The following is a 20,128-nucleotide window of genomic DNA, read 5'->3' on the forward strand; positions in this document are numbered from 1 at the left end:
ATGTGCTTGCTCTTTTATTTATTTTTTCAATTTTTGCATTGGTTTCTGAGGCTCCTTTTAAAGCATTGAAAGACTCACTCACACACACAGCAAACCACTAACACATTCAGATTTATGGAAGGTGTAGATGTATAGAAAAACATCCTCCTACTCTGCTTTCTCTTTAACATTAATCAACTCTTGCTGCGGTATGTGATCTGTAATTTGAAATGTATAAAGAACAATGTACCTAATTTGTGTTGACCAGCTTGACTGCCTTTCTACAAAACAAAAACGAAAAGAGAGCGGGTAAAAATGTGTGACAGTTAAATTGAAAGAGAAAAACTCTTCCTCAGTTGACTGCAAATAGCCTTAAAAAAAACACAGCGCACCAAACGAACGCTTGCTCTCATGAACATGGTAACAGCATGTTCTCACTCACACTCTTACATATGCTGCTCATGCTCTGACGGACTAACTACAGAAACTGGCAATGAACAGGCAAGAGAGCACGTCCACCGATTTCTTCCCAGGTAAATGCCTCTGAGCGCTCCCTCAGACTGCTTTCTTTTCTCTCTCTCTATGCTTCTTTTTCTGTCTTTGCTGGTTCATGTTGTCTTTGTCTGTAATGCACTATCGTTTTGTAGAACTGGCTAGTCTTTGCGGGTGTATTTTTGTGTGAGTTCAATGTTTATACAGTATTGATGCAAGATGCAACTTCTTAGTGTTGTGGCAGATTTTCAACAGGTGTGTGTGTTCCTATTGCCATGCATTTAAATATATAATGCTGAGAGTATTTACTGTTAAAAACTGCTCCCAGAAAAAAACTGTACATATACTGTATGATAAAACATGGTTAACATTTCCAGAAGTCCCTTTGTGAAACTTCACATTAGGTTATATTTCATTTAAATGGGTTTGTTTCTTCTTATTTTTATTAGGAGTAACGTGCATTAGGAATTAATGTTTTGTGTTACATTTTTTATGTAGTTCATGTTTATTGCATTATATTAGTGTTGTGTTTTGTGTGTATGACCCTGTGCACATATATGTGTGTAGTCATGTTTTATGGACAGGCCAATCTGATTCATCATACAGCTTTTTATCTACCAACTGTATTATCAGTGTGTTTTAATTATATATTATAATATATTACAATGTATATTTTAGATGATATGAAAATCCAGTTATTATTTATAAAATCAATATGCTGTCCCATTATAGATATAACATTGTCACTGTAACTGTTACAGCAAATTTCTAGCAAACATAGCTGCTGTATTTTTACTGCAAATTTAACAGGATATTTTTATTTTATTTATGAAGTTTTATTTGCATTAAAATAGAATAAGCAAGGAACATTAGGGTACCTCTACAGTGATTGATTGGACAGCAGAAAAAAAAAACTAATACTTGGGAAAAGGAAATTATATATATCCATGTGAAGCAGCTCAGTGTATACATGTGTGTGTGTGTGTATGAAGGAAGAAGAGACAGCGAGTCGATGTCTTCTCAAGGAAACATACATTATGAATATCAGTGATCAAATAGTAATGGACATTGAGTAAAGTGAGTGTGTGCACACAAAATCTCGTCCCACACATTGTGTAGACAAATATCCCTGATCTTTGGAGCCTGAAATACAGTAGAGCAGAACACATGCAGACCTGAGCAGCTGGAGGAAAAGAGAGATAGAGAACAGAACAGATCAGCTGCTGTATTACTCTCTGACCTACTTAGAAGAATTCATCTTAGATTTTTTTCTGGGCTTTTGTTTAGTAATTGGTTACATACAATCATATAATGAAGCAATTAATCTATGGCTCTCTTGTGCTCAAGGTTCACTTGGATGGTAGTAGAACGGAAAGCTTTTTTTAATTATTATTAGCATCTATGTAGTGATGATGAGTGACCATGAGTGATCATGTAAAGAACATTTCTAGTGATCGCCTTTGGTTTATTTCAAAGATGATGACATTTTACTGTTTAGAAGCTATGGCAGGTAAAGTTTTGTCCCATATGTGATAAATCAGTGCTTTGCTTGTCTGTCTATAAATGGGGGTGACTTTTTAATTCAATTTGGTGTGTGTGTGTGTGATTTAGCTCTTTTCATGCAACATTATTTAGACCTTAGGGTATTAGTTTTTCAATTGCCTGCACTGTGTTATCAGACCTGGATTTTTTATTAGACAAAGGAACATTTGCAGGCAAATGCAAACATGATTTGTCAATTATAGTGTCTTATATTCATTCCTGACCTAATGAGAGATCATATTTATTCACATTGTCTGTACCATACAACCATAAACACAAATTCTTTATCTGCTTCACAGAATTCTCATTAAATCTCATACAATTTTCTGAATCAGTAGTGTTAATCTTTAGCAACAAAACAGCGAAGCCCATTGTTCTGATTTGTTTTATTTGATTGGTTGTTTATTGGAAACTGAATAACAGTTCAGACACATAATTGATACAATCTCCATTAAACCAGGAGTTTATATTCATCTTAAATATTTATTTAAAAGGTCTTAACTGTCTTATTTCCCTAAAGCAGTTTTATGTTTGATTCTGAGTAAACCAAAAAATGTACAAATGTACTTGTTTGATCTTACAGGTTTGTGTAATGCCCAGTTTATTTTCATAAAAAGAGCAAAAATATTTGTGTAAAGTTTTTTGAGTAGTGCATGCATTGTCTTGTGGATGATATTACATGCTTGTTGAGCTTCTGTAAAAAGAGTGCAAAGTACTTCAGGCAAATGTCACAAATTTAAAGGGGTGGCTGATTGCGATTTCACTTTTTTAACGTTAGCTTGTAATGTTGCTGTTTGAGCATAAACAATATCCGCAAAGTTGCAGTGCTGAAAGTTCAATGCAAACAGAGATATCGTCATTTCAAATTCTAGCAGTTTAATTCCTACAAAAATGGCTGGTAAGGGACTACAACAAGCTTCTTCCTACAAAAATGGCTGGTAAGGGACTACAACAAGCTTCTTCCTGGGTTTGTGACATCATGAACCCAGATAAACCCCGCCCCCGGGAATATGCAACAAAGGGGATGAGGCCATGTTGTGCTGCTTTAGAGAAGAGGAAGACAAAACTAGGGGTGCATGTAAAGATTTGTGCATATATGAATTGCAAATCTGTCTTCAAACGATTCACAAGTTTCAAAACCAGTGTTCTAAAACAGTGGTCCTCAATCCTGTTCCTCGCATCCCCTTGCTCTGCATCTCTCTCTCTCTCTCTCTCTCTCTCATTCAGATCGTCAAAGGATCAGCTACAAAAAACTTCCATTTACACACGTATTTTTACTAAGCACTGAGAAGCATTATACATGGATGCGCATATGGTTGCTGTGATATATTAAAGCTTTAATCAGAATAAAACCGTATATTAAAAGCTAACAGAAGCAGTAGCATTTACAAACAACGGTGTATCTAAAAGTATGAGACAACAACAAACAAAAATAGCAATAAAAGCCGTGCTTGCACAGGATCTGCATGATTCTCTTCATTAATATTCTCTGCATCTCAATCGGGCTCAAACTGATAAGCAATATAGAGGACGTCATTGTTTACAATACAAACGGAGCACATTCTGAGCTTGAGAGGGGCGGTATGTTAAGACACGCTCTAGAGGCGTTTAGTGAATCACAACACACTGAGCGAGCTGACCAATCTCAGCCTATTGCGTATATCTGAGGGAGGGGCTTCATAATAACAGGAAATAAATTGAGGTGTTTGTCAGAAGGGACAGACCGGTGTGGAATAAAGGTAAATGATATAAAAAAAAATTGCTTTTTTTTTTTTTTTTTTTACTTAGCATGAACACGTTGTACTGCACCCAATAAACACAATAAGCCTAAAAAAAAAACTGTCAATCACCCCTTTAAGCTTAGGTGCCTTATTAAACAGAGGAAGCTTGCCTGGATAGTCTTTGTTTTCCACAGTACAGTTATGTTTTAATTTAAAAATGAATAATTGAACACTTTTTAATAAAACGAATGATGATTCCAAATGATAACCACTGTAATATGGTTAAAATGAAAACATTTTTCTTTTTGTTTTATAAAGGGGCATTTTAAACTTTAGCCAATGAGGACAAGAGACACTCCTCTGTGTCTCCTTCATGTCACACTTGCAATAAATCTCTCTTTTCTCCCTCTCTCTCTTATGCCATTTGTATTTTGCTCCCTATCTCTTCCCCTCCCTTGTATGCATGTTATTGCGCTGATAAGGGCTTCGCGTTGGCAGTGGTATAAAGTAATCTCCTTTTTTATATGACCGCATTATGAATGGATTCAGCAGATTAAATAAAAAAAGGCAATAATTCTAAAATTATTAACATCTTTTAACAGAAAATGGTATAATTTTTTTGATAAAATCAAAGCAGTGGTCATTACAAAGTGCTTATTTAGAGAAGCAGAAAACTGCCTGCCAAGATTAAAGACCAATTGCCCTTCCAATAATAGCATGAAGCCATAATCCATTAAATGACACTTTGAAGTAACTGAAAATAAAATCAGCCCCTAATTTCTTGATAGGAAAAGGAATGAACCAGCAGATCACATTTAATTACCCACCTTGTGTACCGTGCTTAGTTTGAGTAACAACATCCTGTCAGGGATCCAGGACCTGATATACTGCGGATTTACAGGAGCTAAAATGCTTTTCTTATTTATCTGAAGACACAAGTTTTGCTGATCCAAATCCTAATGAGCTGCCTACATAGACCAGCGGTTCTCAATTCTAGTCCTCGTGAATTAATGTTTCAAAGGGAGGTAAACTTCAACAGATTTCCCCTGCTCAGGGAGAAGGGGGCAATGAACACTGTGTAGGGACCATGTCAATGGGAACACAGTTCATGCACAGAGCTCACTTCTAACGAGCTGATTATCTGAATCAGGTTTGTTAACAGAGAGTGACATACAAAATGTGCAGAACAGGAGGTCGCGACGACTGGAATTGAGAACCACTGACATAGACATTTTTTTTTTATTATTATTATTTTTATTTTTGATCCAGCATGTATTTGGATATATTCAGAAGAACAAATGGGTAGGCTTTCTTTTAGTTTATTTAAAGGAGTCATCAGATGCTAAATTCACTTTTATATGTTGTTTGAACATAAATGTGTATTGGCAGTGTGTGTACACATCTAGAGAGCATTAGCATTTAAAGCAACATGCAACAATATGGGTTGATGGCTGCCAAGCTGATTTTGACACGGTAAAAAGGGTGTCGTTTTTCGCTAATTTAAATTTTTTTAATTTTGGGGGCATTTTTGCATGTTTCCAGGACAGTTAGAGATATGACAGGAAGTGAGTGGGAGATAGAGATGGGGGCTGGGAACAGGTAAGGTCTTTGAGGCGGGATTCAGTCTCGGGACACTTGAACGCAACTGCACCATATTGAGAAAATGCACCATTGAGAAATATTATAGACTTTTCATTAAAGCCCAAAAGAATCATATCAACTTGTGGAAAATTGGCATCCGATGAACCCTTTAAATATAAAAATGAATTATATTTAACTGTTTTATCAAACATTTACCAAATGTGTTACAACAGTTGTTCCTAACCCTGTTCCTGGAGGCATGCCGACACTGCATGTTTGCATGTCTATTTAGTCAAATACACATGATTCAGATCATCGGCTGATTAGTAGAGACTCCAAGACCTGAAATTGGTGTGTCATAGAAAGGAGACATGCAAAATGTGCAGTGTTGAGGTGCCTCTAGGACCAGACTTGGGAACCACTGTGTTACACTTTCATTCGTGTTATGCTATGCTTTGCTTTGCTTTGCTTTGCTATGCCATGCCATGCCATGCCATGCCTTGCCTTGACTTGCCAAGCCCAGGCAAAATAAAATTTTGTTGTATTGATAGCCCTGATTTTATTGATTGATTTTGAAAGCATAAAATATATATTAATTAAATTAAAAATCTGTTTTAAAGGTGCATACATCTGATATAACTCTAATAGTGGGTAGAAACACATACACTGTCACTTGAACAGTGATGTTTTTTAAATGATGTTTCAATATTTAATGTAATAATTTATTTGCTTGTCCCTATTCTGGCAATCCTAGAATGCACTGCATTGTTGTCTATCTAGAGCATTTCACTAAAGTAATTTGTAAGGTTCCGGTTTAGTAATTGTATACTTTGAACAGAGGAAACTTTTTTTTTTTTTTTTTTTTTTTTAAGTAGTATCATTGTATTAAAAACAGTTTTTGTTGCCTTTATAACCTTATGTTAAAGTAGTTATCAGTTGTTTTTGGCACTAAACATTGAAGTGTAATAATATTCTTGTTTCCAGATAGTGTTTTGTTTTTCTTGGTCCATAGGTATTTGTGCTTTGAGGAGAACAGATTGGCCACTTCAGAGCTACCACTATCTTGGGAGAAAAGTCACTACTTCTAGCAATTTGTGTTTAGCCATATGTTCATCTTTCTAAAGCAGTGTGTGGGTTTGTGTACATGATAGGCTTGTAATGGTTGCCTTACATGCTCAAATCTCTGAGCTGTGTGTGTCCCTTTGAGGAGGCTATTAAGTGTATTGCCTATACAGTATATAGCAGGCATTGATTGTGCAGTGTCCGGCATTCACAATGATTCTACACTGCTAATTGCATCTGCACAATCACATTAAAATTGAAAGATAAGACTTCTCTCATCACAAGATTACAGGATTTAATATTCCTCAGAGTACTCTTTCAGAAACATTATTGCTTATGGTTACAATAATGAAGATAGTAATGGAGTTGACTAAGATATGAGAGATGAAGAAAAATATAGATCTTTTTTACACAAGCACACACGCACACTTACACACACACACACACTTCTGTTCTGTATGCTTGCATGTGCAAGAGTTTAATACTGTCAGATGAGTCTTAAGCAGGATTTGTCTTTGCATTCCATGTTTTCACTAAACTGTTTAGTTTTTTTGAAGGCAAGAGGTCATGTGACATCCCTTGTTGATTGTCATTATTTCCTGAATTCAATTTCTGTGAAGTATTTCTAATAACTTTAACTGCCAGTCGGAAAAGAAATTCTAGCAATTACACTGTGATGTTGGGGAAGTGAATGACTGTGCTTTCCAAGTGTGTGTTTCTGCATCTTCATACAAAGAAACTTTTTCTGACAGAATAAGGGTTCTTTAATGGGTTCTTTGAGCATAGAAACATCTCAGGAGGTCAGATAGAGAAGCTCACTCAAGATGACAATGTTCTGTTCACATTTTGCTGTTTCATAGTTTATACCTTTGTCTCTGATGTTTTACAATTCTGTTATTGGCACATACTGTAGTGAAATATAGTGTTGTAAAATTATATAAAATTGTACAATTAATGTAGCGAAGACTAAGTCAGTAAAATCTAGGGTTGCAAAATTATGGAAATTTTCAAGTCTGGAAACTTTCCATGGGAATTAATGTTAATATATAGGATTTAACAGGAAATGTGCAAAATTGCAGGAACTGGGGGGTTAAATGTAGGTGAGAAAAAAATCTTGCAGCATAATCTTGGTTAAAACAACCTGATTTAATGCAATTTCAGTTTAATTTCTGTATCACATGCACACAGCACACTGCTCACTGCAGGGCTATTGAGGCCACACCCCCTACATGCACTGTGCTTTCCTCCATAACATGAACAGATCATTTCTTAAATCCTGTACACAAAATATAAAAATGTCCATCTTGGTAAGTATTAATGTAAATTACATGAATATTACAAAAAAAATAGTTTAAAAAAGGCTGTGTGTAATATACTGTGCAACTAAATAAGGCTAAACCATTGTAAAAACAAATACACTGACTGAACAAACCATATAGACTGTAACAAACATTTAGGTGAGATAATAATAAACAGAAGTCTTAAAAAAGTCCATCCTCCACACACAATGCCCTCTAGTCACCTAAGAGGGGAATTCCCCTCCAGTTTCTCTGAAGACGAATTCCCCTCCAGTTTCTCTGAAGACACACTTGTTGCATTTGAGCCCAAAGACAACATCTACGTTTTTATATTTTTAATATATTTGATCTATGGTATTCAAGTTTAACTAGTGAATACCAAGTGTTTATAAAGTAGCTAGCTAGCCAGTAAAATCAAGATATGACAAATATAAGCAAGTTAGCACTTTTATTTGACAATTTATGAGGAATAAAATAGCTCACGCTGTGATGCTCTTTCAGCTAGCCAGTTTTCTGTTATCATACAGGAGTACAGTACTGGGCAAAAGTTTGGAAACATGACTATTTTAATGTTTTAAACATTGCATATCTTTTGCTCATCAAGCTTTCATTTATTTGATAACAAATACAGAACCAAATGGTAATATTGTGCAGTATTCCTGGCATCACAATTTAAAATAAAAAATGCTGGGTTAAATACAACCCAGTGCTGGGTGAATTATGAACAAACCTAGCAATTGGGTTGTTTTGACCCAGTGGTTGGGTTACTTCCTAGAAGCTTGGGTCAAACATTTAAACAAACTGCTGGGTCAAAACAACCCAATAGCTGGGTTTGTCCATATTTCACCCAGTGCTGGGTTTTTTTAGAGTGTGGTTTCCCTTATGTATATTTTAAAGGTGCTGTATGTAGGATTGACACCAAGTGGTTGAACCAAATTCTATTGTTGTCCAAATTCTAAATATTGGAGAGGGTTTTTTTCACCCGGCCCCTCCTCCTCAGACTTGAGGCACACACAGGTTACCAGATTGACGACACAAAGCAAGAACTAGTGCACTTGGCGATGCATGAAATGAAATGCGCTGTGTTTCCTGCAAACTGGCAACCCGAGATAGCAAGATACAGTACAATTGGGTAAACTAGCAGTGGGCAGGCTTCACAAACCAAAACAACTACAGACATTCCAGCCCGGAACGTTCATTTTCGAAGGACAATAACAGACTGTAGCATTGTTCTTCAGATAAACAAATATGTTAACTTAGTATGTTTCTTAAATATCTGCAAACGTATTATGGTATTTTTATGCTTTAGAAGAGTCAAAAACCTATATACAGCACCTTTAAAATATGTTTTTTCTGTGATGCAAAGCTGAATTTTGAACATCATTACACCAGTCTTCAGTGTCACATGATTCTTCAGAAATCATCCTTATATGCTGATTTATAATCTTACATTTTGGAAACAGTTGTGATATTAAATTTTTATTTATGTTTGTATATGATAGTTTGATAAATTGAAAAAACCCTGGTAACATCACTATTGATTTGGATGTTATGATGATTCATTTAAAGTTCAACTAGATTTAAAACACAATATTTAAAATTTTACTTTATTATTATCATGCTCTGACAAATCACTTTAACTGACTTTATGTATATACAATTCAAAACATTTTTTTTTATTAATCAAATTAATACATAATACAATAAATTCAGCAAGGAGGCAATAAGCTGATCAAAAGTAAGAGTAAAGATTTCTAATGTTACGAAAACATATTTATTGGTGTTCTTTTGATGTTTTTATTCATCAAAGAATACTGAAAAAAATATATCACGAAAATATAATAAGAGATGTTTCTTGATAGAAATCAGCACACTTGAGTGATTTCTGAAAGATCATGTGACACTGAGGACTGGAGTAATGATGCTGAAAAAATTCTTTTAAAATATACATTACATTAGAAAAATGTAACAGTGAAAATTATTAAACAATACATTAATCGGTAATGTTTCATAGAGCACCCATGGACAGTTTCCATTCTTAAAGGACACAAAATGTAACAGCTAACTTCAACTAATTAATTATTTGGCTGTAAAATGCTTTTTACCTTCATTCATGAGAAGCAGAGGTTTGCCATGAATGAGAATGAGAACAGAGTCCAGCAGGCTTGTTCAATATTCTGAAACAAGATGAGATTGTTAACGTTCCATGCGGCAAGTCGATGTCTCCATATGAAATGCAAAAAAGCAACACTATTACAGAGTTGTAATTCACTTTACTTATGTTCTGTATATCACACTCAAATTAACATGGCAATATGTCTTGCTCACTGGGTGAAATATTTGGAAATCTCATTGTGGCAAAAGCTGGAGCCTCATTACCATATAAATGTGTTCCAAGTGCTCTTGTTTCATTTGGAAGACATGTCTGCTACAGGTTCAGGAATTGTTTGCTTTGCAGATCTTGCAGGATTTTGTTTGACTTTTGTAAAGAGGAGGAGTAAATGGGAAGGCACAGGCCAGTCTTTAAATACATGATCCAAACAGGAAGCCTGGCAGAAATCCCTTCACCTCTCATCTTTTCTGATTTTCCATGTGCTTTTTTGTTGTACTTCTCATCATTCTCTATTTCTGGTCTTTCTTCTGTCTTGTCAGATATGAGGGATCCTGCAGGCCACTGGATGTCTTGTGGTCACCCGTGTGCTGAACGTGCCGTGTGGAACTCCAAGTTCTGTGTGGTCACCGACTATCAAATGCTGCTGCTGGACAAAGAGGAGGTATTATGCAATGACACAGAAAGAGCCTTTTCTCATATTTTCCGCATGCCCTTACAGTTTTTCTTAACTGGCTATGGTATTTAAATACATTTCAGGTGAAATGATAGTGCTAAATATACAGTAAGTGTAAACAGGGTTAATTTGGATCATTGAAACCAAATTATGTTGTGGTTAGAAATGCATGTGATCTCATTTCGCATGTCATATATTTATCACATATTGAATATTTACTAACATAGTGATTTTAGTCAAATATTTAGCTGTAAATGTCTTGTTTGTACTAAGATTGAACTAAAAAGTATATTTGGGAGTAACAGTGGCTATTTATTTTTACTGTTTTGCACTTGATAAAAATGAAACCACTTTTTTCTATTTGGTTTAAGGAGACCGCAAAATCTTGTTTTGTTACTTGAATACTTATAGTAACTGCCCGCAAACTTATATAACTTAAAATATTTCTATTTAAAATGAATGCTGTTATTTTGAACTTTCTATTTAAGGAATTATTAGGAACAAATTACACATTCACCTTGTTTTTTTGTGCAGTATCAAATACTAAAAATTAAAATCCAAAAATCTAGTGTTTCAAAAAAAGAAGGGAAGAGGCAGAAGGGCAAAGTATTTTGTGCTGGTTGTGACTGAACTAGTCCAAGCACATGAGAGTGAATAGCATGTTAGCTGTGTGTAGTTTGTCATTGTGACATGTGCAGAAGTGCGGTACATCAGCAGGCTCCCTGAGCTCACTTTTCGGCCTGGCAGCCAAGACACACAGCGTTCCACAGAGACAATCAATAGATGACCCACGCTTGCAAAGAATATTTGCTGTGTACTGTGGTCGATAAAGCATTTTCCGCTCACCCATAGCTCACGCTGTATGTCAAATCCTCTGTTATCAGCCAGAGAGCAGCGCTGTAATAAATCTCCACTCCCCTATTACTGGCCAGACAGAGCAGTAGTAAATGATTCTCTGCTTGAGGCGGAGCAAAAGACAGATTCTCTCCTGGCAATACCAGATCTTTAATGCTTTGTAAAATTTGTTCATGTACTTACTGTTCTTATAGGATGATTTTTTCCCGATTCATTTATTTAGAAAATCATCCTTGTTGTTGCTACATGAGTCCAACTAACACACACCTAGAGCGGTCTTATTTTTTATTACTATAAATATTATCCACTATTTAAAGTAGCATGATAAAGTTTAATTTGATAAGTAAACTAAACGAAGTAATGAACAGTGTTGTCTTTATCCACAAATAAAAAACTGATCTTGTGCTATAAATGTATGTTCAGACACATCAGTTTTATTCATATAAAGTACAATGTCTTTTAATTCAGTTTACTCTATGAGGGGAAGAAGAAATTCAGCTTTGAAGTTTTTATACAAGATGTCAAAATATGATGTAGGTAAATATTAAGTATATATGTGTGTACTTAACCATTATTCGGGAACACATTTGTAGACATAGCTAAATCTGACAATCTTCTTTTGGGAGTGTTCTCATTTGTAGAAAGTGTTTAAATATAATATTTCTTTTAATTGTAAAAGTGCAGAAAGTTTTATATTAGGGTGTGGGTAAGGGTAATGGTATTTATACTGTAACAAGGCAAGGCAGGTTTATTTAAATAGCACATTTCTTACATAATGGTAATTCAAATTGCTTTACATAAAAGGAAGTAAAATAATCATAAAAAAACATGACATTAAAACAAGGACTTTAAAAACGTTTTAAATTAATTTAAAAAAAGATAAATACAGAAAATTATTATATATAAAATACAGCGCAATCAGTTTGGACGTTGCACAGTGCTCATTCAATAAATGCATAGCTAAACCGATGAGTCTGGATTTAAATATGGCTAATGTTTTAGCACATCTGATCTCTTCTGGAAGCTGGTTCCAACTGCGGGCAGCATAATAGCTAAAAGCAGACTCCCCTTGTTTTGTTTGAACCCTTGGTATTTCTAACTGAGTGGTCTGTAAGGTTTATATTCAGTGAGCATATCTGAACTGTTTTTAGGTCCTAGGTCATTGAGTGATTTATAAACGAGTAAAAGTACTTTAAAATCAATCCTAAATGTAACTGAAAGCCAGTGTAAGGACCTGAGGACTGGTGTTATATGCTCAGATTTTCTTGTTCTAGTCAGAATCCTGTCTAATGGTCTTTTTGGGAAGGTCAGTGAGGAGCCCATTACATTAGTCCACCCTGTTGGTGACAAAGGCATGAACAAGTTTCTCCAAGTCTTGACTGAAAAACAAAATCTAATTCTTGCAATGTTTTTGAGATGATAGTATGCTGATTTAGTTACTGCTTTGACATGACTACTGAAACAAAGGTCTGTCTCCAGAAACATACCAAGTTTTTAGTTGTTTGACCCCTAGAGTCAAGGTATGCATTCACCTTGAGAACTTCATATTTGTTTCCAAATGCAATAACTTCAGTTTTCTCCTTGTTTAACTGAAGAAAGTTCTCGCACATCCAACTGTTAATTTCATCAATACATTGGCAGAGGGAGTCAATGGGGCTGTAGTCATTTGGAGATAAGGCTAGCTGTGATTGGCGATTTGGTTCTTTCTCATTATGCGAGTTAGTGGGAGCATATACAGGCTAAACAAGAGTGTTGCAAGAATTGAGCCTTGTGGTACTCCGCATGTCATGGACATGCATCCACTTAATGTTAGCATATGTCGGAAAATAATTGGCATTGATCTTAACAGCATTGAGCATATATATGAGGCCAGAGCTACACAGAGGACAATGGCCATTTTGGTTAACATCACTCACCCACTACACTCTGAATTTTGCCTCCTACCATCAGGAAGGAGGTATACTTACCGAAAACGTGCCAGATCCAACAGATATTTGAAATCATTTGTACCATTAGCTGTTGGGTTTCTCAACAAACTATAGGTACATGTGTATTTATGTTTTTATTTACCTATTACCTTATGGTTTTATGTGTTTTGTGCGAATGTGCATGTGTTGGCTACTTGTTGTGAACCAAATTGCCCCTTGGGGACATTAAAGATATTTCAACTTCAACTTCAACTTAGATTTATGCACTCCTATACTCACATAATAAGTGTTCCTGTAGCTCAATTGGTAGAGCATTGCGTTATCAAGCGCAAGGTTGGTGGTTTGATTCCCCGGGAACACATGATAGGTAAAAATTGATAGCCTGAATGCACTGTAAGTCGATTTGGATAAAAGTGTTTGCTAAATGCATATTTTTTATTTTATTTTTTATAACCTCTCCCTTCTAAGTATGACCTAAACCATTTGAGTACCATCTCAGAAAGCCCGACCCACTTTTCCAGTCTCTCTGTAAGTATGTTATGATCAACAGTGTCAAACGCAGCACTGGGATCTAGTAGTAAGTTACAGCACTGATATTTTGAGTGAGTGAGTGACGTGACATTCAGCCAAGTATGGTGACCCATACTCAGAATTTGTGCTCTGCATTTAACCCATCCGAAATGCACACACACAGAGCAGTGAACACACACACACACTGTGAGCACACACCCGGAGCAGTGGGCAGCCATTATGCTGCGGCGCCCGGGGAGCAGTTGGGGGTTCAATGCCTTGCTCAAGGGCACCTAAGTCATGGTATTGATTTTGCCAGAATCAGAATTAAGGCTCATATCATTCATTATCTTAATGAGCGCTGTCTCGGTGTTGTGATGCAGTTGGAAACCAGATTGAAAATTGAAAATAGTTGTTCAGCTGATTTAAAAACTACCTTTTCAATAATCTTGCCTATAAAGGAAGATTTGATATTGGTCTATAGTTGCTCAAGATATATCGTGCTCAAGAATATCAAGATGTTATCAGTAGGGGCTTAACAACTGCAGTTTTCAGGGAGTTTGGAAAAGTCCAATGTTTGCAAGCCTTGTCATATCTGGGGTAGAGGATGCTACGGCAGCAATACCAGATACTCATGACAATCTAATGTCTGATGTTTGTGCCATCGATTAGTCTTTTGATCAGTTTCGGCTTGTTCCTCTACACTTGGTATCAACTGTTGAGATTTACTAGATTCACAGGACTCATGGGCTGTGTGCTGAGAGGGTCCGTGATGATGATCTACTTTGTGTTTCACCTGTTTTGGAAGTACATCAAGTAACTTTGTTTCAAGAACTGCAATCCTTTGTAGAAGTCTGTGGCGTTTCATGCAAGTAGATTCCACAAGAGGCATTTTCTTTCTTGTCTGTTTGAATGTAGGCAGCTGTATTTTCCCGACTCCAAAATGTACACTGCTGGCAGTAGGAAGCAAAGTAGCAAGTCTTCTTTTTTTGTAGTATTACTCCAGTTCCGAAAAGTTTTTTAGTTTAGTTTTTTTGCCAAAAATGTGTTGTTTGAGCACTGTGCTGATCTGCTGAAGTTAAAATCTTAGAAAAATCAGAGAAAAGTACATCAACGGGGTGCAAAGTGCAGAGCAGTAAGGAAGAGCGCCTGAACAGTAGTGAAGCCGGAAGCAAATAGGTGTATTAAAATAACAGAAAATGCATTTAAATATGCATACCACAATGTGTTTTATTTTAAAAACATAGTTTTTGTGCTTTCTTGGCACACTGTTTTCTTTAGTGTTTTTGTTATTTAATAACTAATTTGGTAACACTCAAAGGACCAATTCTCACTATTAACTAGTTGCTTTATTAGCATGCAATATTGGTAATCTGATCATATTTTAGATCCCTTAATCCTACCTAGTACTTGGAAAATAAATAAAACATGAAAACAACTAGCCCTGTACTCAGGGATTCAATAACAAGAGTCCTACAACAATCAGTCACCAAAAAGAAACCACACGTCTGCAACAGGCGACAGGGACTCTTCACAAGAGAGACAGAAGGAAAACCTCCCGTCCCTCCTGCACTGGAGAACTAGCTGGCTTTTATGGTTAGGAGAACAGTCACAAGAGTGAATCAGCAGAGGCTGACACTTAGGAGCATTGATTAACAACAGGTGTTGCTTCTGAAAATCCTGGCGAAAAAGCAGAAACAAGAGAGATACAACAGGCACACTCAAGATACGTACGATTACGTAACACTATACATAATCTTAACATCTACCTTAAATTATTTTTTATTAACAAGATTCGGGAGGAGCGCGTCAGATACTTAGCCTAATTAACACAGGTGGACCACAATCAAGTAATCAATACTATAGTATAAATATCACTGACTTACCTCTATCCATTGACTGTTTATCAGCATCCCTCCTCCACCCCATCTCCTCACTTCGAGTTCACTTTATAAATAGACGGGGAAGGGGGGGTACTCTAGGTTCGGGCCATTCCCGAGCTCGGAGGCCTTCCCTGGACAGCACGCCAAATACACATACCATAACCCAGCTAATTATATTTAAGCGTGAACTCGTGAAACTATTAAGAAGCAGCAACTGTTTTTGTCTTTTGTATTACTTTTCCCATCTCAAAAATACAATATCTTTTGCTAAGCCCTTTAGCACTGTATGTTGTTTCATTTAATTAAGATCACTCTCCCAAGGAAGAAAAGAATCAGCCTACAGGCAAGTGCTAATATGAAAAGAAATAATATGAATCAAATTTTACTCCACATTGACTTCAGACCTAAAATATTTTTAGGGTTTGGCAAATACCATGGTTATGAAACTAAAATGTCAGTAGCATTAAATTGATTTGGACTGTCAGTAAACCACATTGCTGTGGCTGAAATTGAATCTGGACTGTTTCTTAAGGGCAAATTCACAGTTAGTAATAACAACAAAAGCAGAGTAGCATAGTCTCAAGAGAATGTGTAGTCTAAACGTGATTCTGGGAAGGAACGCAGGGTCATTTTGGTAGTCAGAGCTGCCCAAATCTGACGCTAAATTCCCCAGAGTTAAGTTGCTCTCGCTTCCTCTTTCTCCTTCTGTATTCCTATCAGTATGAAATATTCAGTGTTCCTGTACAAAATAAATATTTTTGCATGTTTATGATTTGGCATTATATATGAAATAGCATAGCCATATTCAGTAATTAATTTAAGTCGCTAGAAACCCTTTGATTAATATATTCATACTCTGTCCATCTGTGTGCTTGTTTTATTGAATTCTTTATGTCTTGCTGCCTCTGATTGTCTGACTTGAATCTGTTCAGTTCGGATGGAATATATTAATAATGAGATGAGAGTCAAGTGAATGTGTGCTCAATTGTGTCTTTCTTTCTCTTTCTTGTGTTCTGCTGTCAGATACACCCTCTGCTCCTACAGGAGAAGAGGACTGACACCTGCAAATCCAGACAGCTGCGTCGCACCATTAGCGTTCCTGTGGAGACGCAGTTCCCAGAATTCCATTGTCATCTGTCAGTGGAAAATGGTGAGTGTACTACTGTTACTCCACAAGTTTACAACACAGCCAGGGACAAGGTCTCTCATGGTCATAGAAAACCTGGGAATATAAGGGAATACATTTTTTTTTATTATAGTTTCGTAGTTATGTTCGAGTCTTAGTGTTTTATCTGCTTAAATTAACTCTTTGTACATGAGAAAAGTTTATAAAGTCTTAGTCAAAATGTGTTTTCCTCAAAATATCCTATAATATAAAATGACCATTACTTTTATTTTGTATCTTAATTATGAGGAATCTGTCAATTGTTTTGACACTTTTTTGTCACAAACTACCGTTGCTACTTATTTGCAGACAAACTCTTTTTTTTGTGATTAGCACAGAGAGAAAATATATTTAGGAGTTGTCCTTGTCTCTGACTAAAACGTTTTTATTTTTTGAAGAAGTAGTTATCTATGCTACCTTATTCTCAGTTATTTAAGCCTTGTCATTTTTATTAAGGCCAGCAGGGGAGGATGTTGGCTGAAATATTATTTTCTTCTGTCAAAGAATGTTTCTTCTAGGGCTGCGTAGTTTGGACTAACTTTTATACTCATGTTTTTATTTTGTTCACATTTTTGCCTGTTATCTATGTTGTGTGCATACTTTATTTGGCTGATGTTGTTTTGTGCTATTTTGTTGGCCTACTAACTCATGTACGTTTTCCCATGAACATACTATTTTCTATTAAATGGGAATGCCTGAGGAACATAAATGTTGAAACTTATTTCCCTCTATCAAAATAGTTGGTCTGAGTCCACTCAACTGTGCTGAAAAACTGTGCTGAAAATGCTGGAGTTTGTCTAGTATCGCTTCTGTTTTACTGAGTACAGGAGAGTACTGAGAAGTATGTATTTTAAACGAGCAACACATTTGTTGCTGCAGAGTTTCATGCATGCAGTGTTCTGTTTTTAATTCGGATATCTTTTGAGGCTGCTTATTTGTCACCTATGGTAATGATTTAGGTAATGAATTTTATTATTATTATTTTTTTGTAACCAACCACATTTAATTATATTGTATTGGGACCATACAGAATATATATAAAATCTCAATATACTGTATAGTTTAAAATATTTGTATATTTCTAAATATAAATCTGAATATATAGTGTATAGTTAATTATTAACTGTAGTTATATAGTTATAATAATTATAAACACAGTATAGTTGTGTTTGCATATTGAGTTACACTGCATATTCAGCATATGTAAATGTATATTAAAATTTATAATTTTATATCTAGTATATTATATTATACTCAAATTCATAACACATAACATGTATCAAATTTTATTAATGTATGGTCATTGGTCAGATTTATAACTGTATTTTCAGAATTGTTTTGAAAGTGAAGTTTCGTGTTTGCTCCCACCGCATACTGAATAACTGATAGAAGATAAAAGAGAAACTGAAGTATATCTCTATCACCCTTTGAGAACTGGAGCACCTTCTGTTTGATATTTCGAACCAGAGGACAAGAGTGGGAACAACCCCACTACCCTGATCCATGAACATCAAAACATTTTAAACGGGAGTTGAAGAACAGAAAACATGTATTGTGCCTCAATACTGCAAATTAAAAGCTTAAATCAAATCAATAGGGTACTCATCAAGGAGCCTTTTTAACATATCTCTCAAATACTTAATAATAGTATTGTTGATTTCTGTATTGTGTTCTCTGTTGTCTAACCCAGCTTCTGCACATCACTGTAGGGCTGAATGCTGGGTACTGACATGTTTGTAGCTCACAGACAAACTTCAACGTGAGACATAGATTGTAATATATTGCTGTTGTCCTATTACCCATTCATGTTTATCAAGGATGCATAGCAAAGTAAAGCTAAATTAATCGTTGAAATGCCTAGACTGATGGTATGCTGGTAGCTCATTATCACTCATATACACTAATGTACTAGTGTCCAGTTTGATACTTAACATTTGATACCAAACATAGCATTTATGTTTCTTGGCTCAGGTTTATTAGTGGCTTCCATAAATATTGGCTGGTTTATTTGTCCTTCTGTAAAGAGACTGCCGACAGTGCGAGTAAAATCTGCAAAAGTCTTGTCACTGATACTGTGTCTTTAAGAAGCATGTGAAAAGTAGGAGCAAAAGAGAGACCGCAACTTACAGGAATAGTCAATCTGCATGCACGCCACATGCATCCATTCTGGGTCTGTTTTTCTCTCTCTGTCTCTCTCTCTCTGGAGCAGTAGACAAACACAGAACAACAGTTGGGGCACAGAGCAGTTCTCTATGCATAGGATAAAGGGAGAACCTCTTCTCTCTCTCTCTCTCTCTCTCTCTCTCTCTCTCTCTCTCTCTCTCTTTCCCTCCCTCTCTCTCTCTCTCTTCCTTTCTCCTCCCATTTGTCTCGTTTCGGTACTGTTTTTCAGTTGTTGGACAGCAGTTCAGCAATCTGCGAAGTTATGGAGTCTGAGACGAGCCCTGAGTCGGAGGGTCAGTCCGGTAAGTGCTTGTGGAGGAAAGATGCTCTCGGCCCTTGCCTCAGTATTGGTGAACAGGAGATGGATTGCTGGCATATAGTGTTTAAAATGCTGTAAAAGTACATGCATGAGTTTGTTGAAAACTATAGTCTCAGCCTCTGACAGCATGCCTACCAACCACGCGAAGCCTGTTCACTTAACAGCTAATGGATATTGTACAGAAACTAGAAAACACTTGCAAATAATCACTGAATGTGCCAAAGTTCACAGTATTAGTGACTTCACAATCTTTGAAATTGTTACATTTTAAATTGAAGTGTGTTTAAATAAATTAGTGACATGTAAATCAGATATCCTGGAGCATAACTGTATGTGTTTGCTGTGTTTCTGAGTTTATGTGAAATAATTTTGATCAGAAATTTTAGCCACGTTTTTTTTTTTTTTTTTTTGTGCTGCCATTCTCTCTCTGTCTCTCTCTCTCTCTCTCCCTTTCTCTCTTTCTTATTTATATGTCTGTCTGGCTGTCTGTTTTTTCTTTTCGGTCGGTTATTGTGGTCTAATAAATGTCAGGTAAACCCAGTGTTAAATGGCCCATTATGTATGTATGTATGTCTGTCAGCTAGTCTATTCCAGTCTAGTATTTGTTGGTATAAGTTGGTATTTTCTGACCAAAATAAGCTGCAATTTGAAGAAGGCAAAAAGAAAAAAGTCTTTCTAGCACTGTACTTAAGAACTACATGCATTTCTGTCTTTAGAATGAACATAGTGAATCCAAAGATGTACTTTAAGGTGTAGTTCAAGCAGGTGAACAGTGTAATACTGTTATTTTACTATTTTATTATTTAACTTTTTTTGTCTTTCTCTGTCCATCTCTACTATATAG

The 20,128-nt window shown here is 35.9% G+C and overlaps 1 protein-coding gene across 3 annotated transcripts in view; it reads left to right on the forward strand.

The window, feature by feature from the left end:
- Positions 1-10,327: 10,327 nt before the first annotated feature.
- The window catches only part of dab2ipb (DAB2 interacting protein b), a 110,545-nt gene continuing 100,744 nt past the window's right edge, over positions 10,328-20,128 (forward strand). For 2 of the 3 annotated variants that reach the window (XM_059550563.1, XM_059550564.1), the window contains exons 1-2: positions 10,328-10,449; positions 16,661-16,787. In XM_059550563.1, the coding sequence (XP_059406546.1) occupies positions 10,330-10,449; positions 16,661-16,787 (247 nt within the window). In that variant the 5' untranslated portion in view covers positions 10,328-10,329. Of the gene's footprint in view, positions 10,450-16,660; positions 16,788-19,110; positions 19,268-20,128 lie in introns of those variants that run through there. The other variant, XM_059550567.1, reaches the window with a different exon arrangement.

Source organism: Carassius carassius, chromosome 5 (genome assembly GCF_963082965.1).
Source record: "Carassius carassius chromosome 5, fCarCar2.1, whole genome shotgun sequence".
Classification (NCBI taxonomy): domain Eukaryota; kingdom Metazoa; phylum Chordata; class Actinopteri; order Cypriniformes; family Cyprinidae; genus Carassius; species Carassius carassius.